The sequence below is a fragment of the Dryas octopetala genome, chromosome 6 (genome assembly GCF_963921425.1).
Source record: "Dryas octopetala chromosome 6, drDryOcto1.1, whole genome shotgun sequence".
NCBI classification, from domain to species: Eukaryota; Viridiplantae; Streptophyta; class Magnoliopsida; order Rosales; family Rosaceae; genus Dryas; species Dryas octopetala.
In genome coordinates, this window is record NC_141371.1 from 13,858,581 (window position 1) to 13,885,736 (window position 27,156).

At 34.8% G+C, this 27,156-nt stretch overlaps 1 protein-coding gene and 1 pseudogene across 1 annotated transcript; one reads left to right on the forward strand and one right to left on the reverse strand.

Annotated features, from left to right (window-relative positions):
- Nucleotides 1-1,791: 1,791 nt before the first annotated feature.
- On the forward strand, nt 1,792-4,590 carry LOC147282614 (transcription factor ORG3-like; annotated as a pseudogene).
- Nucleotides 4,591-5,525: 935 nt separating this feature from the next.
- On the reverse strand, nt 5,526-13,127 carry LOC147282615 (disease resistance protein At4g27190-like). Its single transcript, XM_086248238.1, has 5 exons — nt 10,572-13,127; nt 8,548-9,000; nt 7,791-8,411; nt 6,336-6,435; nt 5,526-5,723 (listed from the first exon to the last, which is right to left on the reverse strand). The coding sequence occupies exons 1-4, from the start codon at nt 13,125-13,127 to the stop codon at nt 6,373-6,375; spliced, it is 3,693 nt and encodes a 1,230-aa protein (XP_086104364.1). The 3' UTR covers nt 5,526-5,723; nt 6,336-6,372.
- Between the last annotated feature and the right edge of the window lie 14,029 nt (nt 13,128-27,156).

Sequence of the window (27,156 nt, forward strand, 5' to 3'; positions counted from 1 at the left end):
TTTATCATGTCTTTAAATACGCCTCTACCATCCTTCAAACCAGAAGCAAGAGGTTTGGTGCAAGCACTTAACCACTAGCTAGGCTAGATAGAAAGGGCTTTATTCAATTACATTAAAAGATTGTATTTTGAAGTACTTGAGTAAAAAACCAACAGAAATATCTCATCCTCATCATCAACATCAGGACCTTCACGATCATCAGGAAACCTCAAACTGGGCAGGAGAGCATGCATCCAATCCACGTGGACTAATCAAGTGTAACCTCAAACTCTAGATCTGTGAGTGGCTCCTCCTCCTTCAAAACCATACATATAGAATACAAATGCCACTTGTTAGTAATATAGGTTGTTAAATTAATCCTGCTAAATTGGCTAAATTCGAGGCTAATTTTTTAACTTAGGTCTTGTCGTTTAGGACTTGGAATGATTCAAGGTTGATTTTAAAGCACACTATACAACTAGAAGAATTGAATATTGGTGTTCTATATAAATACATATGTACACTACTCATTAGCAATGGAATAATCCACATACAATGATACAAATGATATTATGTTCTTTTGATTCTTTACGTAGTTAATTAAAAATCACATATGCGTGTGTGCTTTGTGTTGTTTATATGATTTAATATGCGACATAGTACGTAACACAAATAAACACCAATAACGTAGGATTAGAACACCTTTATATGAGTTTTGTGTGGTATATGTTTTAAGGTGCAACATATATAGGAGGAACACATTCAATTAGGCACGATAAAACAGAGGATTAGGACATCGACTCCTTAAAATAACGTACCATTAGGGGTACTTGAGTAATTTAAAAACTCAGGGGGGCGTGGATATAATGTAATAAATACATAAACAGAAAAATATATTCTAGAAATTAAGGAACAGCCAGAGAACCTCACCTGGGCGCTCGTCCTCTCTTTTTCATCAGAGGCATCCTTAACGTACAGCTGTATCCTCGGATGGCCATGATGTTGCAGAGGCATCAAAATCACTTGAGTGCTGAACACAAATTATAAAACCAAGTATTATAGGGAAAGCATATCAACAAAAAAATGAACATGTGGTACATGAGCGGCCCAACTTCTCATTCATTCTTTTTTTTTTTTTTTTTAATAAGATTTTATGAATAGAAATGGAGCTAATAAAAAAAAAAAAAAAAAAAGAAGAAAGAATCAGCAGTCCAGGAAACTTAAAAAACACTCAAAGTCTCAAACAAGTCAAGCTGTGAAAGCCTGAAGAACAGCAAACCAACCAAACAAGTCAAAATGCAGTCAAACCAAACACAAAATGGTAAGAAATAGCTGCCCAATCCAAATTCAGAAAGAAGAAAGAACACTACTCTCTGACTGTTTGAGCCGAAAATATTCATGGTTCAATATGCGTAAGTGTTGGGCCACGCGATTAGTAAAGGCCTAATTGGGCCTATGAGAGGCTTCTCTGGCTAAAGGCCCATAGGCCACATCATGGCAAGGCTGAAGGACCCAGTGTCATCTTAGGACTTGCAAGGAAATGTTGTAGTGGCAACTTGTATTATTAATGTTCAATAAATATTACATAAATTGGCATAGAAAATATGATTAGAACACCTTGTATATGAGTTTTGTGTGATACATGTTTTAATGTGCAACCTATATAGCTTCCATTAAGAAATCTCTACCTTATTTAAGACAATATATGAAAGCCTTATTAGCTTGGCACATTCAATATTAACTGTCTTTATCAGTTTGTTAATTTCTTTCAAAAAGAAAGGCATCTTTAGAAGTTTTTGTTTCTAGTGGAAAATGCTAACAGGTACCCAAAAGTTACTTGTGTATTTGTAATTTTGTACTCTAGAAATTTGACTATTTTTTACTATTGAGAAATATTGAGAATAAAAGTACATGTTAGAACCACTCGTGTTTAATATCCTAAACCCGAGCCCTTAAACCCTTGTACAACCCTCTCAACTTATCCTCTCAAATACCAGTAAAGAGAACTTTCTCTATAGGTTGTAGAGAATGATTTTTTCGGATTGCCTCAATGCATTGATCAGATGCATATTTATAGGCACTTGAACTCAATAGAAAATTTGTGAATATCATGGCACTTGTAATGACAAGTCAAAGTCTTCCTTATTTTTAGTTCAATGTCTCCTGCACTACTGTTGCAATTTCAGCTATGCATTAATGTGCAATCTAAAGATTGATTCCTTGCTTTCAAATAAGGCTGCACCACCCATCTATATATAGCTACCTAGTAGCTATGGCTAGCTACCAGATGAATTAAATTGAGCCACACCAAGTGTGGCTTGGCTGCCACCGTCCAACATTTTGGTTTTTGGATAAGGCCCTAAATCTTTGTGATTACTTTAGAAGCCAACAGTTTGGGAACCGATCGAATTGTTTATAAGAAGAATATAGAGAAAGCTATGAATTTAGGATTCTCATTGGCTACTTAAGAAGTGCTTAATAGGTCTCTAGTAGTTTTGTATAGGAGTGTTTCAATTTACTTAGATGAATTAATTATTCTAGTGTGGTAGACAAATAGTGAAGCCACCTCGATCTCTCCCCCAACAGAAGACACAAGCCCACACACGCAGTGGAAGTTGAGAAGTCATTTTCTCAACAATCTTATTCTATTGTGAATTTTTATTTTTTATAGAAAAACCAATTTCTTAAGCAATTAAGTGCATCACCATCTGCATTTTAATTAACAAAATACTTAGATGATCACATGAATGACGGCTGTTGTATATATACATGTGATGGTCATCTCACTTTCTAAGCAAAATTAAACCATCGGATTATTTTGTTAGATTTATCTCCTCCTCTGTTTTCAACCATCGGATGGCCCTTACAGGATCATCCCATAAGTTATGACATTGACAACAACATGATGAACTACTTCTACAGGGACACTACTACTCAAACTTCAGAATCATTCCTTTCCATTCCTCCATCTCAGCAACAAGTGGAGTTTGATCGTTCCACACCATCTACAGCTATCAGCAGTGGTGAGTACCCTGTTTCTACAATGGCTAAGAAACTTAACCACAATGCTAGTGAGTGTGATCGTCGCAAGAAGATCAACGGCTTGTATTCGTCGCTCCGCACACTGCTCCCTGCAGATCAATCAGAACGAAAAAGATCAATTCATTCATTCTCAAGCTTGCTAGGTTCATGGTAGTTTGGTTATGTATTAGATTGTTAATCTGGAACAAGAATCCACCTGACCAATGATTCAGATTAACAATTCAATAACGTAACATGTGAGATGCTTATCTTGCATGTTATGTTGCCACATTATAAATTTGGACCGCACAAACATATCGGAATCCACCTTATTAATGTTCCAAAATTTTTAGTCTGGCAACATAACATGTTTAATTATTTTGTAGTAAACATAAACCTCATTAATATCAATCCCACTTATGAAAGTACTACTAAAAATCCTACTCACCATTTTGAAATTCTGCATCATTTTATAGAAAAAATTAAGGGCATGTTTGGTATTCTATTTAAAAACTATTTTTTGTTTTCAAAAACAAAAAAACAAGTTTTTGTCAAGAAAATGTGTTTGGTAAACCATTTTTAAAAACAATTTTTTTAAAAAAAACTCAAAAACATGCCTCTTTTTAAAAATGATAAAACATCGTTTTTCTCAATTTTTTTTTACACTTCCTTTTTTCTTAGATGTCATCATTTTTTAAATTTAAAAATTGTTTCAAATTTCATACCAAACATGTTTTCAAATTTTAAAAATTGATTTTGAAAACTCACATTTAAAAAAAAAAAATCTTAATTTTTGAAAAAAAAATTTTAATAGAATACCAAACGGGCCCTAAGCATTCCAGCGACAGTTTCACGTGTGCTGAATACATTCCGGAGCTGCAAGAGCAAGTAGAGGGACTGCTTCAAAAAAAGAATGAGCTTTTATCAAGAGTGTCTACTCAAGGAGATGCAGTGCATGAGGAAAAGCAAATCAAAAGCAAAACTCGGAGCTCATTATCTGCTGTACGTTTCAACCTGTCGTCTTAGTGATAAAGAAGTTGCAAATTTGCAATTCAAATATGAACGTATAAGAATATGACCCACCAGAAAATGTTGTCTGAGGTCTGCTGAATTTGGAGGAGAATGGACTTCAATTACTAAATTCTTCTTCGTTTGTGTTCTCTGGAGGGAGGGTCTTCTATAATGTGCATCTTCAGGTACTTGTACTGCTTTTTGGTCCTGATCTAATTAATTGAAATATAATCCTCTCCTAATCTTTTCGGTTTTCATCTTGTGCTCATGTACATTCAAAATGATCGAGTTGGCTTTGGGGTTTATATTGAGTTTTGGATTTAACATTTAAGATTTATATTGAAAAGATAATTAAATGGAATTAAACGAGAAATTTTAAATATAAGCACAAGATCATAAAAAATAAAAATAAAAAAACCAGCAGAGCATTCAGACTCTAATTAATTTGTTTACTATGTCATATATAATTTATACTTCTCCTATATTTTATTTTCTGTGTATATTATACAGGTTGAAAGAAGTTACACACTGGAATGTGAGAAATATTTAAGAGAGAAGATCATGTCTTTCTATGCATGAGGAAAGGCAGAAGTACTTATTTCTATTTGATTCCAGATTTTGATCACGCATGTACAAATGGAATATGTGACCGCATTTGTGCTCTTCCCATTTTAATTGTAGCAAGCACTTATGAAGAAGATTAGTCTCAATTAAACTACGAGAGCTAGTCTATGTGGCACAGTCATGTCAATATTAGATAATGCCCATGTAAACTAGTTGAACCAACCTTATTGGTGACCTGTAACCATGGCCCAAAATTTAGGGAGTAAACTGTTATGGCCAAAGGTATTGTATATATCCCCCACTTTTGCGAGAGTATAGCTAGCTTTTGTAGTACATAGAACCATATGTAATTCCTTTGAAAGAAAAGCTAGAAGAACTTGCAGAATACTAAACTTGCAGAATACTAGAACGTACATAAAATATTTGATAACACCCACAAGAACAAGAACACTCAAAGATCACTCAAAGAAGACATTTATCGCATATATTCAAGACTTCAAGAGAGAAGAGAGGAGATTGATTGAGTTGTGTCAAAATGGTAGGACTAATCTGCTACACATAGATGTTAACGTTGGGTCATTTAACACAAATTGAAACGTTGGACAATCAATCATTGTGGCTCCACGTTTCAAACTTATCCGCAAAACATGCATATTGAATGGAAACGGCTACGTACTTTCAAATCCAAATCAACCAAACGGTTCATTAAAAATTGAACTAATTAAGTCGTGAACATTTAATTGAAAAATGTAAACTGGAGTTTAATTACAATACAATTATAACGTACATTCAAACCGACCTTTGAAAACCAATTCAAATATAGTTTGTAATTAAAGCAATGACTATCAAACATACAAATAGGTTTATCACGTCTTTAAATACGCCTCTACCAGCCTTCAAACTAGAAGCTAGAGGTTTGGTGCAAGCACTTAACCACTAGGCTAGATAGAAATGGCTTTATTCAATTACATTAAAAGATTGTATTTTGAAGTACTTGAGTAAAAAACCAAAAGAAATATCTCATCCTCATCATCAACATCAGGACCTTCACGATCATCAGGAAACTGTTACTTCCTGCATTTGGACAAAGCTGAGAGCATCCAATCAAGTGTAACCTCAAACTCTAGATATGTGAGTGGCTCCTCCTCCTTCAAAACCATACATATAGAATACATATGCCACTTGTTAGTAATATAGGTTGTTAAATTAATCCTGCTAGATTGGCTTAATTCTAGGCTAATTTTTTAACTTAGGTCTTATCGTTTAGGACTTGGGATGATTCAAGGTTGATTTTAAAGCATACCATACAACTAGAAGAATTGAATATTGGTGTTCTATATAAATACATATGTACACTACTCATTAGCAATGGAATAATCCACATACAAATGATATTATGTTCTTTTGATTCTTTAAGTTGTTAATTAAAATCACATATGTGTGTGTCCGTGTGTATGCTTTGTGTTGTTTATATGGTTTAATATGCAACATAGTAACACAAATAAGCACCAATAACGTAGGATTAGAACACCTTATATATGAGTTTTGTGTGGTATATGTTTTAACGTGCAACATATATAGGAGGAACACATTCAATTAGGCATGATAAAACAGAGGATTAGGACATCGGCTCCTTAAAATAACGTACCATTAGGGGCACTTGAGTAATTTAAAAACTCAGGGGGGCGTGGATATAATTTAATAAATACATAAACAGCAAAATATATTCTACAAATTAAGGAACAGCCAGAGAGCCTCACCTGGGCGCTCGTCCTTTCTTTTTCATCAGAGGCATCCTTAAAGTACAGCTGTATCCTCTGATGGCAATGATGTTGCAGAGGCATCAAAATCACTTGAGTGCTGAACACAAATTATAAAACCAAGTATTATAGGGAAAGCATATCAACAAAAAAATGAACATGTGGTACATGAGCGGCCCAACTTCTCATTCATTCATTTTTTTTTAATAAGATTTTATGAATAGAAATGGAGCTAATAAAAAAAAAAAAAAAGAAGAAGAAAGAATCAGCAGTCCAGGAAACTTAAAAAACACTCAAAGTCTCAAACAAGTCAAGCTGTGAAAGCCTGAAGAACAGCAAACCAATCAAACAAGTCAAAATGCAGTCAAACCAAACACAAAATGGTAAGAAATAGCTGCCCAATCCAAATTCAGAAAGAAGAAAGAACACTACTCTCTGACTGTTTGAGCCGAACATATTCATGGTTCAATATGCGTAAGTGTTGGGCCACGCGATTAGTAAAGGCCTAATTGGGCCTATGAGAGGCTTTTCTGGCTAAAGGCCCAAAGGCCACATCATGGCAAGGCTGAAGGATACAGTGTCATCTTAGGACTTGCAAGGGAAATGTTGTAGTGGCAACTTGTATTATTAATGTTCAATAAATATTACATAAATTGGCATAGAAAATATGATTAGAACACCTTGTATATGAGTTTTGTGTGGTACATGTTTTAATGTGCAACATATATGGCTTCCATTAAGAAATCTCTACCTTATTTAAGACAATATATGAAAGCCTTATTAGCTTGGCACATTCAATATTAACTGTCTTATCAGTTTGTTAATTTCTTTCAAAAAGAAAGGCATCTTTAGAAGTTGGCCAATGCTATTCAGACTACCCTAAATTGCTAAGTTGACCACCCTATTTCAAAATTCCAACTTTACCCTTAAAATAAAAAAATTTCAATTTTATTCGTTGGGTCATCCGACAATTATCTACCGAAATATTTATAGTTATTCGACAGTTATCTGCTGAACATTGGTGGATTATTCGGTGGATAACTACCGAATGGAAATGAAAAAGGCATTCGACAGTTATCTGCCGAAATATTTGAATTTATTCGACACTTATCTGCCGAACATTGGTGGATATTTCGGTAGATGACCACCGAATGAATCTGGATAATTTTATCATGTTTTTGCAATAAAGGGTAAAATAGGAAAAAAGTTAAAAAAAATTTATTTGGGTGGTCAACTCAGCACAAAAGGGTGGTTTGCATAGCCTCCCTCTTAGAAGTTTTTGTTTCTAGTGGAAAATGCTAACAGGTGCCCAAGAGTTACTTATGTATTTGTAATTTTGTACTCTAGAAATTTGACTATTTTTATGACAAAACAAGAAAAGGAGAAAAAAAAGAGAGCAAGGTGAGTGAAGATAAGCTCACGCATTAGTAAGAGTTTATTGAAAAAAGAGCATACCTGTCCTTTGTAAATGTTTCCTATAGTTGTATTGAGGTCTCCCTTCCACTCAGCCAATATTTCACGCCCTGTAGAAACTCGCACCATGGAAGGTGTGCATACATCCCCACCAGAAAATATCGTTAATTTTGGACATTCATTTATCTTCAATTTCACCAAGGATGGCAATTTCAAAGTATAAGCTTTAGCCCAGAAACACTTGAGGTTTGGTAGATTCTTAAACCTGATGGAATTCACTCGAGGAAATGCCATTTCCTCTCCTTGTTCTGCTTCTGCAATAATTTCTTCCATCGTCTGACAATTCTGAACTTTTATTTTTTCTAGATTGATAAGAAGTTTGGCTATGGATGATGGAAACAAATATCTCAATTTGTCACACTCGACAACTTCTAGCCCTGTCAAGTTTCCAAAGCTTGTGATGGTGATCTGCTGCAAACCATTTTCCCATATGTACATTAGCATTGGTAAAGATTTTAACACCAGATGCCTCAGCTTATTAAATGCTTGAACATAATGGCTTCCCTGAAGCTGAAATATCACTTCCAATAACTCACACTCTTCTACTTCAAGAAGTTCTAGATTATCATCAGCATTTGAATCATCATTACTTGTTGGAGTTTCCTAGCAAAATGTGACATGAGTTAAACACCTACATTAATAATTAGTAGTAAAATGCTATATATATAAAATTTCACAGGTTAATTTACAAATGGAAATTAAGTTTATTATTAAAGGTTACTATAATTTAAACGCTTACCTCTTTTTTGACTAGAGTAGGTGGCAATATTTCAATGAAGTCCCGGGCATTCTCTCTTAAACTGTATTTTTTCTGATATTTCTTGTCAGTGGATCGATTGGATTTGATGATTGGAATGTTATATGAACAAAATGGTGCACATCCAGAACGCGTAGGCCAAGCCTCCTGAGCTGTTGAATCCTCTGATTGTTTGATTGGTGGAATTACTGAACCCAATGTCAATTTCTTACAATTATAGAGTATCAATCTTTTCATGGATGTACATACAGAAGTACAGGGACCAGTGCAAAGACTCTCAAGATTTGGCAAACGCATTAGGTCAAACTTATTCACTTTCGGAAACAAAATCATGCCACCTGTCTTTTCTTTTTCTTCATCTTCCTTTGTGACTCTGACTATGGTTTTCATAACCGCACATCTATATACTTCTACGTTTTCAAGATTCACAAGTACCTTGGCAATGGAATACGAGAATACATATTCCAACTTATGACATGACTCTAGTAATAAAGATTTTAAATTTTGAAAGCCCTGGACTCCACATGGAACGTTGGTCCACAACTGTGTAACCCTTGAATTAAGCACCATAGCCAAATCTCTTAACTTAGGAAATGCTGGAATTGTCTGCTGGCCTTTTAGATCAAATACCACTTCTACATTCAAACTTTCCACTTTTACTTCTTCTAAGTTTTTGAACCACGAAATGCAATTCGATGGAAATAGTATTCCACTAAAGTTTGACACTTCCTCGGCCTCTAACATTGAAGCGGACCCAGCATCCCCATGTCGATCAAACGAAGCTTCTGTTATCTCATCCTTATCTTCAGGCATTGTGATCTAATAGATATAATTTAAAAGGAAAAAAACAAAAAACACACCACGTCAGCAACAATGTAATCTGTGACATTTCTAAAACAAAAAATTATTAGCAACAATTAATGTAATCAGCATTCAGCAACAATCTCATGAAAAATATTAATATTGTTTTTGAGTTTTCATAAAAAATAAAAAAATAAATTGTATTCAAGTTCAACATCATAATCTGTGACATCTCTTAAAAAAAACATTGCAATCTGTAATATCATTGATTTCTAATTAGTATAAACATGCTTTCTTTATAGGTATTTCGGTTTTTTCTTGGACATGAGTATTTCCATTATTTTTTACCTTAAACTAACCATAGACATAATCCAAATATTAAATACAAAGATTTTATAGTTATTAAAAAATACAGAGATTAATAATTCAATTATTAAACATTATTGTTTCTTAAGGTTTATTTTTTGCCAATGGAAGTTTTGGATTCGGTCCTTCAGTTTGATTATCCTTAGACTGAAACTTGGAGGCAATTTGATTTTTGGCTGATAGAGGGGAGAGATTGTTAGATCAGAAGATTAATATCTTTTCTAAAGTAATATGTGCCTCCTGATTTTTTAGTGGAAGTATATATACAGCTGACGTGATATATCCATACCACTCAATAATTTCCCCCAAAAATATGGCAAATCTCACAATATATGGTAATTTTTTTTACAATATATAATGTTTAAATTGTAAAATTCACACAAATTATGAGATTTACTCACTTACAAAAATTCATAGTAAAAGGTGGAATTAGTTGAAAAAGGAAAAAGTATTCATGTATATGACTAGGAAATAATGGCATTAGAGTTTACTATGTGTAATTTCGAGCTACACTATTTGGAACAATTATTATACTTTGTATTATTCAAGCATCCATAAGCCATTTAATAAAAATAAAAATAAAAACATCCAGAAGCCATTTAAAAAATAAAAAAAACATCAAAAAAATTACGCCCATTGGTTTACAAACATACCTCACGGCTGGAGTATGATCGGTTGGCTTTGTAAAAACCAACCAGCTTGGATAAACCATTGAACCTCAATTCCTGTAATTTAGGGAAAGCTTTCATCTGGGCTGCATTCTCATGTTCCCTCCTCTCCTCTAAGACAATTTCTTCCATTGTACCACAAAATTCAACAACTAAGCTTTGGAGATGTACAAGGTTTCTTGCTAGGGAGAGTGAGAATGCATATTTTAACTCTGCACACCCATAGATTTCAAGGGATCTCAGGTTGCTAAAAGATCTCCCTAGAAGTGAGCCATGGCATATTGCTCTTAAATTGGAAATCTTATGGAGGTAAAGTGACTCCAAAATAGGGAAGGCGGTATGTTCAGTCCAATCTGTCCCATTTACGAGATACTCTATGCTGGAATTGTGACGGATGGATAAATCTTTCAAATGTTGAAACCCTTCTCTGTCTAACACATTGACGACATACTTTAAGTTTTTAGAACTTCTCAAGCGCAAAGCTACAGATCTCTTGAGCATGAATTTAACTGTTCCACTCTCCATCAGTTCCTCCACATCACCACGAAGCGATAAACGGTTTTCAAATATATATGTACCTTCCTCACTGAAATCAGCCATAGATATTCCTATGGATATCTGAAATCTTGTTGTCTGGTTTTTCAAGCGCAAGTCTGAAAACAGCTTCGATTTGGGTATTCCTATGGATAAAACCTTCAGATGATCAGATATAGATGACACCTCAGAAAGGCTTGCATTGCCCTTATCCTTGCTTCCTACTGCAGGCTCCCATCCCTCAAAGCTATTTCTCATGTACAACTCTTCTAGTCTACTTAAGCTGGATAAGAGACCGTGAGGAATTTGATTGAGATTTCTACAATCTGTCGTATCTAACAACCTTAAATTTTTAAGATGTCCAATTTCTTTGGGCAGCGCTGAGATTTCAGAACGAGCAAAGCTGAGGATCTCTAAATTCTCCAATCCTCCAACACTAGATATGTCTCCCAAATTCCGAGAATCTTCTAGACACAAAGTCTGAAGGTTCTTCAGTACTCCAAGCGATCTTGACAAGGTTGGCATAGGATTAATCTGTATAAAAGCTAAGACTTTAAGTTCTTTCATCACGTTAAACATGTTGTCCACGGTAGATTCTGAACATTTGCAGGTTTGTAGATGTAGAAGCTCAAGTTTTGGGCACTTCAAACCATCTGGAATCTCATCAATTTGAACATCAATCAGCGAGATTGCTGTGTAATGTTCATACGTAGCTTCTTTTGACCACCCAGTACTTTCAGCATCACACTTTACCAAAAATCTGTGCTTTTCTTTTGAGGCAATTGATATGCCAACATCACGTACTACATCATGCATTTTGATACACTCTTGTCGGTTGCTATCTAGCAGCAAAAACATTCTGCTTAGTTTTTCAACTGCAGAATGCACTCTGTTTCTTGCTTGTCCCAATGTATCGATGTTGTGAAACATTCCTCGGCCCCACCCATATCTAACCAAATACTCAATTGGGATATCATAATCTTCTCGAAACAAACAACAAAGCAAAAAGCATGACTTGGCTTCACCACTGCTTAAATAATCATAACTCAATTTTATGCTATTATAAACTTTGGGATCCATTTCACCAATGCTTTCTGGGAGAGACTTTCTTAGTTGTTCAAGGGCACTATCCCATTCATATTTCCTTTTATTGTTGAGTGCTTTTCCAACAGTTACAACAGCAATAGGTAAACCTCCACATTCATTTGCAACATCTTTTGCAACAGTATGCAAATCAGGATTGCCCAAAGATTCACCTACAGTCTCCTGAAAGAGCTCCCATGCTTCTTCTGGAGTTAAAACCATGATTGGTATAGAAAGTTTTTGACTTCCCAACGCATTGTACAATTCAAAGTTTCTTGATGTGAATAAAATTCTGCACCCTTTATGAGTAGGTCCAAAAGGAAGGCCAACAGCCTCAAAATCAAGCTCTGACCAAAGATCATCTAATATAATCAGACTCCTCTTACTGCCCATAAGTCTTTCACGTAGCCTTATTGCTATTCCACGTTCAGTTTTCTCATCAATTTTCATACGTAGTGCCTCTACAATTTCCAATTGAATCTTCATAATATTTGGATTTTGTGACACAACGGCCGTCACAACATCGTCAAACAAGTTCCCACCTTCCAATCTTTTGATGATTTGTTTCACCATTGTGGTTTTGCCCACACCCCCCATCCCACAAATCCCAATCATTCTTATCTCTTCCTTTTCCAAAGCCTCCATCACAGTATTCATGACTGCCACTCTGGATTTAAAATCCCTTAAACCTTCAGTGGTTAGTATTGACCATATCTTTGGTGCAGGAGCAGGATAGGCTACATCGTTGAATGCTCCTTCTTTTTGGAGTTGAAGAGCTTTCAGAGTAATCTTCTTGGCTTTCCTACTCAGGTACCACCGATACAGACATCGCCTTTTCATATTGACTTCATCTTCAAAATTCCTGGCTTCTTGAATCATCTCTTTCAGTCTCCCTAACCAACCATCAACTTCAGGTTTGATGGAATCCCCGTTATTTTTTGCAGCATTAACCGATCCTTCGACCCCACCTTTTATCTCAGAAAGCTTTATAAGCTCGTCCTTAAGATTTCTTATGTTGGTGTCATAGTAAATCAGATAACCAAACTGTCTCCCAATAGGCTCCACCAAGTACTTTCCAATTTCAGATGCAATTGAAATAGCAATGTCCATTTCCTTTTTGACTAATCACCTTTCTCCCTCTTGCTGTGAAAAATAGATTAATTAGATAAATAAAGTTAATGGACTAAGTTGACGGACTTGGTAGTTTGATATTAGTTTTCTAGGAAAGAAAAATGAAAACTAGATTGGTCTATAAAAAACTCTTCAAGGTTTCTAGTATTTCTTCCAATTTAGTACAGGTGAACAGAATCGGATGATTCTATTCACATTCCAACTTAAATATAAATAATTACTCAACAAACCCGGCCCAATATATTCTTAAAATGCTTTTGAAAATTAATTTTTTTAATTTAGATTCTATAGGGAGAGGGAATTAATCAAACTTGGATGTAGAGAAGCAGAAGATTCTTCTACTTTTCCAACAAGCAGGTGAATTTGTTTGATGATGTTGTGATGGCCCTTTGAAAATTAATTTGAAGATATGGATAATGGCATTTTATAATATTCAACCCTTGTGTTCTATACTTCTATGTGGTGTGCCGTGTGCGCGAGCGATCGGAGGGGCATTCTTTTTTGTTTTCTTTTTCTTTTTTACTTTCTTTATTGTTATTTAATATATTGACCACCCTAAAATACTATCTTGACCACCTTTTTAATTTTTTTCTCTAAAAAACAAATTCCGAACACCTCACCCCCGACCCAGCAGACCTAACTAACCCCCACCGCCAGCAATCTCTCCCTCTCTTTTTCTTTTTTTTTTCTTTTTTTTTTCTCTCTCTCTCTCCCCCTCACTGTTTTCGTTGTCTTTACAAAACCATCTATAGATCAAGTCCTATTCAATAACCGACAAGAAAAAAATAAAATGAACCTTGCAAGCTAAAAGCTAAAGAAAATTTCAGGCAATTTTAAGCAATACCAAGTTGGAAAAACTTGATTTTGATTACAAATAAGCTATATTAAGGTTGGGAAAACCAAAACAAGGGCAAGCCTTCTCTGCCACCAAATACGTAGAGGCAAGAATCCAAAAGAAGATGTACCGCTAAATAGAGTGTTAGAGAGAGAGGGAGGAAGAGAGATGAGGAAAAGATCGCCGGTGGTGGGACGGATCGCCGGCGATGGCGGTGGGTGACTTGGGTCAGGAGGTCGGGGTGGGGGTAGGTGTTTATTAAAATATTTTATTTTATTTAAGGGTGTACTTGTAATTTTAAAAAATGTTGGTCAACCGTCAACAAAGCAGAAAAGACCAAAGAGTGGTTAAAAAACTTATGGCAAAAGTTTGGTTTTGATCCTGTAGTTTTAATTATTATGATTTTAATTTCTATAATTTGAGTTAAGGTTTATTTTAGTTCTGCAGTTTCAATTATTATGATTTTGGTCATGTTGTTTATAAATTCAATAATGCTAGTTGTCCCACATTTTTTTTCCCACATTTGTATCCCACCTGATGTGTCATTACTTTATTGGAAGGATATTTCCTTTTTCTTTTTTAGGTTTTATTTTTTAATTTGTAGTGTCCAATGTATGAATGCCATGTAAGATGGTATGAAATTGTGGTATAAAAATGTGGTAAGTGTAGCATTACTGTTATAAATTATTGTAATTCAAGGACATCTTATCATTTTTCTTTATCAAATTATAGGGATTAAAGTAGAACCTAACTCAAACTATAGGGATAAAAAATAGAACATAACTCAAATTACGGGGATCAAAATTATAACAATTGAAACAACAGGATTCTAAAGTAGAACTTAACTCAAACTACAATAACCAAAATCATAACAATTAAAACTACAGGGATCAAAGCGAAACCTAACTCAAACTACAGGGACCAAAAGTAAATTTTGGCCAAAACTTAAAATAGCACCACTCTGTGTATAATTTAAATTTTTTAAATAATATTATGGAGAATTTTGGAATGGAACAAACCTGGCAACAAGGAGGTATTTTTGGACCTCAAATAAAAACTTAAAGAGACAAAAGGTAATATAAGACTTAAGGCTTAATTACAATAATGTCCTCTTAAACTGTTTTTGAGTCTCACTTTACCCTTTTAAAATGGTTCACTTTGTCCTCTAAACTCATATTCCATCATTTAACTAAGTTGCCCCTATTGGGCAAAAATAAAAACTAAGGAGAGTATAATGTATATAGATTAATAAAAACTTTTGTAGACTTTTTAAGTTACAGACTTTTGCAGAATTTACAGATTTTCACAGAGTTCTACAGAGTCTATAGAAATTCGCAGGGGAGAGGTCGAATTTATAATGCCTTTGAAATACACATAAAAGTCTTTTAAAGTCTTTAAAAATTCATCATTAAATGAATTCCATAAAAGTCAATGACTTTTTAAATACACAAACTTTTACGAACTTTTTAAAAGTCTTAATTGGATATCACATGACTTTTATCAATTCCTTAAAAGCCTTACTTGAATACACATATCATTTTAAGGACTTTTTTTAAGTCTTAATTGAATACTACATGACTTTTAAACTCCACAAAAATCTTTCAAAATCCATATACAGTACACCCCACTAAGTTGCCCCTACGGTAAACTTTGTCAAGTTTTTTGTTAAAATCATCTACATTGCGTCTATATGGCACAAGTGGGCCCATAAGTTAAAGACACGTCAATGCCACGTGGATGAAAAAGTACTTAAAAATTATATTGAAATTATGATATTTTAAAAAACTTAAAACAAACTCAAAATTCAATTAAAAACCCAAAAAGGGTCAAACTGTCATGCCCCAAAACCCTAACACATGAGTGCGACACGTACCCGATAGTACAGTACCCAATTTCAATAAAATTCTAATGTCTCAAAATAAATATGATAAATCAAGCAAGTCCCTAATTGTCTTAAACAATTCACTAAAAAATATTTAATCTCTAATAAATTTTAGAAAATATCCAAATCTTATTGTCTCCAAAATAATTTAGAAAAATTTTAGGGTATCACATTCCAGCCAGCTAAAAATAAATCACATCCTTGAGATTTACTAATGACACCCAACACAAGTCAAACTCCATAATTCAAGCCTAATCAATCAATTTATTCCAACTATATCCTTCAAAATTCTCTTGATCTCATGGTAGTACTAACATCCTAGTCTCAATCTCACAGTTCACCAAACTCCAACAAGTTTTTGGATCTTAATTTGGTAAAACTTGCATTTTCCTCAACTTTTTCCAAACAAGAAATTGATGTTTGTAACAAAACTTTTTATCTTTGTAGTCCCTGAGTAGCAGCTAGGAGATGACAGTTCTTCAAATGATATTTTAAAAACTCAAGAGTTTGAAAAAATAATTTCGAAAACATTTTCCAGAATCTTCGGCTCTAATACCACTTTTACTGTGGAGCATGACAATGGCATGTACCCTAAGTATCCCGAGAGTACAACACCCAATTTCAAAATTTGACTTCCAAATTTTTTTCAATAAAAATCTAATGTCTATAATAAATCAAATAAGTCCTTAATAATCTTAAATAATTCACCAAACATTATTTTAACTTCTAATAATTTTCTTAAAATGTCTAAAAGTTCTCGTTTTCTCCAAAATAATTTAAAAAGAAATTTTAGAGTCTCAAACAAACTCCTTCCCTACCTGTTACAACCACCCACTGGCTAGGAAAGCTTAATATCGTATTTGTTTCTGCTTATTCGATCGTAATGTATTTTGTTGGGCATATCGGCAGTTTTTGAAGTTGGATGGGATTGGTCCGTTGTGGTGCCTGGAGTTTTATATTCTAGCGCGAGATTTGGGCCCGATGTGTGCAGATATAAACGGAAAAAGAGAGAGAGAGAGAGAGAGAGAGAGAGAGAGAGAGAGAGAGAGAGAGAGAGAGAGAGAGAGAGAGAGAGAGTTGCAATAGGAAATGTGCCCTCATGCCAATCGAGATTGGATTTTAGGTTGACATTTCGGGCAATTATATTCATTAACAAACCCATTATAAATGAATGGATCTCTAGAACTATATAGATGAAAGTATAATGGACCAAAGTGTGTTAGTCGTGAGACCTATATATCTATGTTCATAGCTCTTAAACAAGTTCCTAATTAAACATATCATATTGCATTGACTGGAAAATAATGAATTAAAGAGAGAACTGCATCGCTCTTAACCTTGCTCAATTGAGGAGACAATCAATCTCGGACTGTGCGCGTGAGGACACCAAGGCAAAAGTATGGGTGCCTATCTGCATATAGGTTTACCAAACCGACCCAATTGAATGAGAATCTTATATGAAGTAATCAAATGTCAATCAATATCTCAAATGAGAATCGGTCTTTAGACCTAAGACACCAAGACTATATTGTACTTTTGGTCATTATACTTTGGTAATACTATGAACGTGTGCTAAGGTAACATGATGTGTAGTTCTTGGTATAATCGAAAAGAGTATGAAATTCAAGATATGAGTGAATTTATCACCTTACATTAGAGGAAGGATGATGTCCCTTATGCGATTGATCTACTATGAGTCAGCAAGACTTCGAAAAAAGCAAATGATCGAGTGAGATGATAATTGGAAATGTGTTTCTAATTATTTCTCATAGGACTCTTATGTCGTGATGTATGGTCATAGAATCACATTAGAAGTTTTGAATTCTAAAACACTTCATACCTCGTAAATGTGATCGGAACATAGCTAGAGAGATATATATAGAAGGACTATATATATTGGATTGGATCTACAAGTGAATAGGTTTCCTAACCTTTATTAAATTTAGGGAGCTTGTGAGATAGCTAAGTATCACTTAAGGCTTGTAGAAATTCTAAGAATAATTTGGGTCTAAGAAACTCACTCTCACTGGGAAAGTTAAACGATGTTTAATTATTCTATTGCCAAATTAAATGGAACTCAAAGGGTCACGCCATATAGCAGGTTAATGTAGTGGATTGGAGAAGGAAGAACGATTAATTAAATAGTTCATTAATCAAGGTAAGGCCTAGTTTGGGATTGTTGTGGAGAACCCAAAAGCTGCTGTGGATGACAATTCTCAATCACCCACAGCAGTTTGGTGTTTGGTAAAAAAATAAAAAAGGGCTTTGCCCCATAATTCTCAACTCCCCACAGCAAAAATAAAAAGCAAGTTTGTAATTAAGAAAGCATGTTTTTCCAACAGTGAATCACAGCAACAATGAAAATTTTATTTTACCGATAATACCCTCATTTTAGTAATTATAAATAGCCACAGCAGTTTTACATTACAATTTACCAAACACCTTCATATTGCTTTTTATACTCACAACACTTTTGAAAATATAGTTTACCAAACACTCAACTGTTTTACTTCACATCTGACTTTACTTCACAGCTGCTTTACTTCACAGTTGTTTTTTCTCACAGCAATCTCAAACTAAGCCTAAGTCTTTGACCGAAATTGTTAAAGAAGAATGATTAATTAATCAAGGTTCATTGAGACAACAATAATTAACCAATACTTTCTTGTTCCATGAGTAATAAATTAATAATTAATTAATTACTTGATTAGTGCAAGAGCGATTTATTAAAAACTAATTAAATCCACTTAGCACATAATGAGAAAGATCTTTGATTAAGTCAAAGACCAGGTCTACTAAGCAAATAAAAGAAAGTAAGGAAAAAAATGGAAAAAGGTGGAAAAAAATCTTTCACTAAAAATTTGGGACAAAATAATAATTTGAGTTTCCTATTTCAATTAGGATTAATATTAGTTTCCTATAGGAGTTTCTCTTATTTATTCCTTGTAGGAAATTAGGAATATGATTAGAATTAATATCTTTTATTAAATAGGATTTCCCTTTTATGCTTTCTTTATTAATTAGGATTTCTATTTATGTTTCCTAGTAGAGTTTGGATTATAAGCCTATACAAAAGGCCTAGTTGCTATGTATTTGTCAATTTTTTTCATTCTAATAATAAAACCTTGAGATTATTTATCAATTTGGTGGATTCTAGTGTTTTTATTTTGGGTTTAAACGCATGTCTACACCTTAGTTCTAGTTTCTCGCTTGCGTAAAAAACAATAAGAGGCGAGAGACCTAATGCAAGAAAATAGTAAGGTAGTGTACTATATTCAGAAAAAGTAAATAATGTCACCATGGATTATAATTTAATACGTAGTACTCTAATTAATTAACTATAATCTTTATAATTTTATATACGTGAATATAAATCAGATAAAGAAACTAATAACTTTTATAAAAAAATAAAAAAGTAACAACTAAAATAAGAAGCAAAGATTAGGATTTCACATGAATTTTCCAACTCAAGGGTTAAATTAAGAAGATAGTTTCAAAGACATACCTCTATCACCAATAGAACTTCGCGGAGTATGAGATGGTAATTATAAGAGAGATTCGATGTGTAGTAATACAATGCTTAGAAAACCAAGTGGTGCTCTACACGATCTGCTATGATAAATGACATTGATTGAATGAATTAGAGAAATAATTACAACTCACAATAAGGATAATATATAGTAGATCAAGAGAACTTATTAAATGACAATATAAGTGTACCCCCAACGAAATTAAAGAGAAGTCATAAGTGTCGTACTATGTTAATTTGTTTACCTCAAACTTAAAAGAGTTAATTATAATTTAAAAAAGAAAAGGAAAAACAAGAGTTAGAATGTGTTTGTAAATTGTAATTAGTTATAAAAAGAGAGACAGGAATTGAAGATGTATAACCAGGGCGCTAGCATTACTTCAAGTGAAGGTGATTCCAATTCTATGCCATTTGCGCCCATGGTTTTAGCTAATTAATTAAGGGATAAGTATGAGTGAGTGAGATATTGTGTTAAGATTAGGATAAATTTAGGATTCAATTCCTTATATGCAACCACAAACAAATTTTATGGCATTTTCAAAAGTGGATTAGAATATTTAATTGCAAACCCAAGTTCATTTCCTGGACATTGATTGATCAAAGAGTATAGGAGGTTATACGACATATATTCATTCCTTTTTCGAATAAAATAAATAATAAAACTGTTCAAATTATTTTTTGTTATATAATTATATTTGAAAGAATTGAACTTTAGACATAGCCTAATCTTAACTCTTACCCCACTCATTTTCACCATTTAAACCAACTCCAAGGGCTTAAACTGTTCAAATTATTTATCCCCAAACAAATTACTACATAATTAGATTTATGTGCTAGGAAAAATAAAAGAATTGCTAGAGATTTAAAACACGGAGAATGGGGGACTGACAAGAAAATGAAAAGAAAGAGAACAACGAAGAATAGAGTCCATACTAAGGTTACAACTTACAAGGACCGTAGACAGGCACTCGAAATAGGGGTTTTATACATATTCACACAAAAAGAAAAAAAGATACCCTAGTATCCACATCAATTTTCTTAAAAATAAACAAAAGCAAATATTGAACCGACAAGTAAGAGAAGAAAAATTAAAAATTTATTCACTTTCATGCATGTCTGCAGATAATAACTAAAGCCTCATTTGATTCAGAAACTAATGATTAAAATAACGTGAGGATTTCACAAAAATTTAACTCAAGTATGAAATTAAGAAGAAAGTTTCAAGGACGTACTTCTACCACCAATATAACTTCCCAAAGTGTGAGACAGATTCTACAATGTCCAGAAAATCCAAGTGGTGCTTGACTTAAACTATTAAGATAAAAGATGTTGATTGAATGAATTACCAAAAAATAATCACAACTCAAAATAAAGATAATACTGAATTCTGAGAAATTAAACTGACATTTTTTAGTATACCCCTATGAAATCAAAGAGACGTTAATTATAATTGACGAAGTTAATTAGTTACCTCAGTAATAAAACAGAGAGAATTTAGAAGAGCTGTAATGCGTTTGTGTTGGCTGTATAGAAATATGAGTTGTGTTGGCTATAAAAATAGAGAAAGGAAAGATGTACAAGGAGCTAGCTTGCCTTTACTTCAAGAGAAGGCGATTCTATTACTCTATATCATTAAAGTGGATAAGAATATTTAAAAGAAAACCTTGACATTGAGCTAAAGAATTTAGAAGGATCCATGTCCATGATATTTCTTTTGTCAGATACAAAAAAGATAAAAAATTTCATATTCCTTATCCCCAAAAATATTAAAAATACGTGCTACTTATACATATTCACACACAATAAATAAATATCTAAAAAACTGCTAAGTATGAAGTATCCATAATTTTATTAGTGAAATGGGATGGTATCCACAGAAATTTTGTTGAAACTAACAAAAAACTAATTCTAAACAGACGAGTAAATAAATGAAATTTGAAATTTAGTCATTTTCATGGCCACAGCTAAGGCCTTGGGTTTTGAACAAAATTTCTTCCTTCTTTCATCTATGGTATTTATATAGATATCATAGATGAACACAGAAAATTATATCCAGATCGAATAAATACCAAACTGACAAATTTTTTCTTAATTAGTCACCCAAATTGCTCCTGCCTCTTAATTGAAAGCAATTAAGTTTTCAAAATCCTTATTAATTTACTTAAAAGTAACTGATTTCTCAAAAAAAATAATTAAAAAAAAAACGTAAATGATTTTCCCTATTTCCGTTGGAATAGAGATACCTAGAGTTAGTGGACTTTTATTAATTAATTTATTTTTAGAATGCATGGTGCTTGAAATAATTTGGATTTTAAAATGTTTTCTTTTTTGATTTGAAAGGATTTGAAAAATAAGGTGTTGTGATTAGCGCACCCAAGTGATGAGAATAGGTGCATTAATGAGTTACGATTAAGATGAATTCAAGATTCAATTTTCTCTGATGGAAAAAAAAAATTGAAAAAAGTTGGTTACTAGTTTTTTCTGCAAAAAAAAAAAAATTAAAAAAATTGTTGGTTATCAATTGTATGGTACAAGACTACATGCTTAAGATTCTAACGAACGATTGTGGAGGAGGAGAACAAAGAATAAAAAGCAATCTCATCGACCTCCTTAAGGAGGAAGGCTGGTAGGAGTATAATTGAGTGGTCCTTTATAACAAGGAAAACAAAAGTGAAGGTTCAAAAGAGAATGCATGCATTGTCCTCTTTAACAAGGAAAAAGAAAAGTGAAAGAGGTACTAGGTACAACATGCATGACTCAATTACCTGGACCAGACTGTTAGATAATATTTGTAAATGGGCCTAAATTAACCTTGTGTTACTAGGTTTCTCTTGTATTGTTTCTTGTGCCCTAATTAAGCCTTTGGGCTCTTATGTACTTGTATATATATTTTTTATGTTAATGAGAAGATCATCAAGTTAACCTAAACTCACATGGTATCAGATTAGCCTAGGTATTCCCCCCCCCCCCCCCCCTTCTCCTAAACCCTAGCTTTTTTGTCTCGGGGTCTCTCCTCTTGCTCCACCATGTGTACCGCCGACTTTACATGAAACCCCCCGATATAAAGATTTAATGAGAATAACTCAGTAAATAGGCAAATTAAGTGTGCAAATTAATAAACCAGGAAAAAATGATACAACATGTACAAATTTATTACAGTATTTAGAAGAACAATGCTCGACTCCTTTCTTTGAAGGAGCCATCCTTCTCTTGTGATTAGTACGTACACCCACAACTACAAATACATATCCTTTTTTGTCTTTTCATCCACTAATTCAAAATTAATGCATACAGAAATATGAGTGTTGTTATATACACACCTCTAATCCTCTCACTAGTACACACCCCTTTCTCATGACACACCCCTTTATCTTTTTAAATTGTAAAATTTCTCACAGCACACCTCTCACTTTACCAAACTACCCCTATTAATTTCAAACTAAATCCAAAAACCAAAGCTTCTCACTACACACCCACACCCTAAACACCCACCCTACACACCCCAACTATCATTTTCCACAAAACAAACGTGAATCACCAACCACCATAGAACGAAGGAGTCGGAGCCGGAGCCGCCGCTGTCAACACCTCTGATCCACATTACCGAAGTCGAAATTGCCGCTGGAGCTACTCCATCCTTGTTGCTATCCATAGCCATTATTTCTAATTGGAGGTATGCCTTAATTTCAAATGTAGATATAAGGTTTTACTATCTAATTTCAATTGTTTAGTTCATTAGAAACATTTTTTTTTATGTTTGAGATAGACTTGGACTGTGGATATTTAGGGTTTTGGACTGAATTTTCAAGTTGGAGGAGATGTTTTAGCATGTTGTTCGGCATTGGTCAGCCAAATATCTTATGAGTATTTGGTGTCCAGCTTCCGAATGCCCATATCATTTTCGATAGGACTCGGCCTCACAAAAAATGGTGCAGTTTTTTAGAAAAAGTAGTTCTATGGCTAACCTCTGAACCTCTTTAATTGGTTCAGTGGCAGACCTCCGAACCCTTTCGAACCCCTTATCTGCTGAACAAAAATGTGGAGTTTTTTTCACGGCCACAACCACTACCACTACCACAAACACACACAAACACATGTCATTTGTTTAAAAAAAACTCACATTTTTCAGGTATACATATATTGTGTATTTTTATTCCATAAACATGTCAAAAAGGGCATAAAACGAACATAAAATAGAAAATTTCAAGTATTTGGAGTCAAAAATTCTAATTTTAACAGTAATAAATCATTTCCATTGTCCAATAGTAACTATCGACAGAGCATACCCAGATTGCGCGATAGACAAATTTTGGCCTCCATACTTCTAGATCGGATGTCGACAAACTTAGATTTGGAGGTCGTCGGCCTCCTTCAAGGCTCCGGTGATGGGATATGGTGAAGAGAAGAGAGAGAGAATTAGACAGAGAGATAAAGAGATCGTCGGAAGATGAGAGAGAGCAGATGATGAGAGAGAGCAAAGAAAGAGATCAGAGAGAGGTAGGGGAAGATCGGGGAGGGAGCTAGAGAGACAAAAACCTATTGTTTAAAAGGTGAGTTTAAAACTAATTAGGTGGACCTATTTTTTCATTTAAGTAAAGTAGGTGTGTTAGCTTATCATTAAGAGTCTAAATTATTAAGAGTCCAAAAGTTGACTTTATAATCATTATCTGTAATTTTTTAGCTAGAAAAGAATTTGGTTTTCTTTCCATCATCTTCTTCCAGTTTGTTCTCTCTCTGTCTCTCTCGCTCCCTATGTCTCTCTATCTCTCTATCTTGGTTTTCTTTGCATGTTGGAGATACTCGAAAATTGTCTTAGAGCCTTTTTCCATGGAGAGAAGTTGAAAGTGAAGATTGGTAGAGTGGCAACAAAAATTTGAGAAAAGTGTTGACAAAGGCACTCCCAAATTGTACGAGAAGAAGTCTTTCCAACGGTAAGAGAAAGGACCGATTTAAAAAGAGTCGAGGTGAGATAGATGCAAACAAGCTGATTCGCTTAATAACAAGTAAGATAAGCAGGGTTAGGGCGTGCAGGGCCGGTGGAGTTGGCGGGTAGCTCAGCTGGAGGGGTGATAGAAGGCCCATCAACATAACGAAAAAGATTTTGACCAATAAGAAACGGCTTCCTCTAACTTTCCCAAAGCAAGTAATTGGACTCATTTGGTTTGAGGAAATTTGCGACGTTGGGACTAGGAAAAGAAGAACTGGTGGAAGAAGAATGGTTGGAGCTGGAGGCGCTGGTGGTGTCGGGGTCCATAACATCAGCATGGAGGAGGGAGAAGGAGAGTGGTTCGACTAGAGTTAGGGGGGAGAGAATAAAGAAAGAAGAGAAAACCCACTAGTTCGTGATAACTTCTAATACCATGTAGAAATAGATAAATTGATAATCTGATTATGTGAGTTGAATACATATATACAGCCCTATACTTAACATGCAAGCAATAGAACACTTGAAGTACAAGAATACAAGTCTATATGAACAAGCAAACTATCCTAACCCTAGCAGAATACGGAAGCCTTATGGAGGTAGGACTCCTTCTCTAACACACACACTCTCTCTCTAAGAGTTCCCTCCCCCTTCCCAGTGGAAGCCCATGATTGTAGAATCAAAGAAAATATTGATTTCCATCAAAATCGACGACGACACACTACAAGAAAAAAGGGTTTGGGAGAGGAACGAAATTCGTCGCCCAAAGTAGAGTTTCGTCGCCCAAACGTTTGGGCGACGAAATGCGTTCGTCGAGCGTTTGGACGCCCAAAATGTGACGCCCAAGAGTTTGGGCGACGAACTTCTAAATTTCGTCGCCCAAAGACACCTGGGGCAACGGATTTTTTTCGTCTCCTAACACATAAAATTCGTCGCCCAAAGCATGTTTAGGCGACGAACAAATTTCGTCGCCCAAAGAGGGTTTGGGCGACGAACACACTTATTCCTCGCCCAAAGCATGTTTGGGCGACGAAATTATCCGTCGCCTAAACAAGATTTGGGAGAGGAATAACTAATTTCCTCACTGGAACGTGCTTTGGGCAACGGAATGTTTCGTCGCCCAAATAGGGTTTGGGCGACGAACACCCTTGTTCGTCGCCCAAAGCATGTTTAGGCGACGAAAAATTCCGTCGCCCAAACATGCTTTGGGCGAGGAATAGCTTTGTTCGTCGCCCAAACACCCTTTGGGCGACGAAAAATTCCGTCGCCCAAACATTTTTTTTTTAAAAAAAAAATTGTTTTTTTTATTTAAATTATATATTTAAATTTAATATTTAAAAAAAATTCTTTATTCAAAAACTATATAAAACAAAATTCATAAATTTATATATCAAAATATCCATACAAAGTAGTAATTAACCCTAATATATATAGTCAATCTATTCTAAACTAGTAGCATCGTCATCATTCATATCTGACGGAGGTTGATGAGAAGATGGTGGCGGGACAAACCCAGGTATCGCCTTGGTCAATGCAGCATACAACGCCTCCTTCTCCGCTCTCTCAGCTCGTAAGTCCTCTTGCAACTTCTTCACTTGAGCGGACAACCCTGCGACGACTGCAGATGGCTGAGACGAAGATGAAGACGAAGACGAGGATCGAACATCACGAATCCGCCCATATCCCATGCCGCGTATTTCCTTACCGGGCCTAACACCCAGTGAGTCTATCATAATACGAAGTCCGACATCGGGATCGGGTACTGGAATCGACTCCAACGGAGTACCCGGAGGGTGCTGCTCGGCCAAGCTCTCCAAATATATTCTCGAGTTGGCCACCATCTCATCCTTCAAAATGTTATATATACAAGTAACCAATTAGAAAAATAAATATAAAAAATTGTGAAAAAAATTAAAATATAAAAAACTAACATGTTTTGCCTTGGCCGCATCACAACCGGGATGAACATAGATATCTCCGAAAGTATCTATCTCCGGGAATTGCGACCCACGCTGAAAAAGAAAATAATTTTGTCAAAGACCCAACCAATATTAAAGAATATATATGTATTAAATTAAATAATGACGTACCCGACGTCGCGACTCCACTCGATATGAGATGGGCGTCGGACCACTATGATGGTTAAACGGCTTCCCTTTCCGATTTCTGGAGTTGGCGACCGACTTCTTCTGTTAAATATTAAGCAAATTATAAATATGTTAGTGTATGTATACAATAATAGAATAACAAAACAATAATCGATTTTTTAAAGTCTTAAGATGATAAAACGTACCAAAAACGACGGACTCATGAAATGATCGCACAAAAAACGCCACTGGTCAGACCGCTCTACCAACTCCATAGGGGGGTTCGCCAATGCCTCAACTGCCGACGAAAATCCCTTGAAATGCACGTGTAGTTCGTGCTTCCACTGCCTGTAGGACTTGATGAGTAAATCTGTCATGTACGTGACAGTGAGGGGATCATCCATCTGAATGTCAAAGTTAACCTGAAAAAAATATTAGATTGTTATGAATGATCAAATTTATCATTTTGAATTAATTATTGAGCTATATACTCACTGAGATGGAGCGGATCACTTTGTGTTGAATCTCTGCCGGCAATTTTTTCCAAGTGGTTGCAACCATGGCGCACTCGGCACGAATAATAGCCCCCACATCATGCGAGAACAAACTGTCAACGTTAGGATCTAACGGTCGTCGGCCGTTTTGCACACACATGACTGGAATCCGCGCCCCAGTACTGCGCACGATCCGAGAGGACTTCAACCCACTACATGGTCCCCTCGTCGCAGTGGATGACGTGGCAGTAGATGAA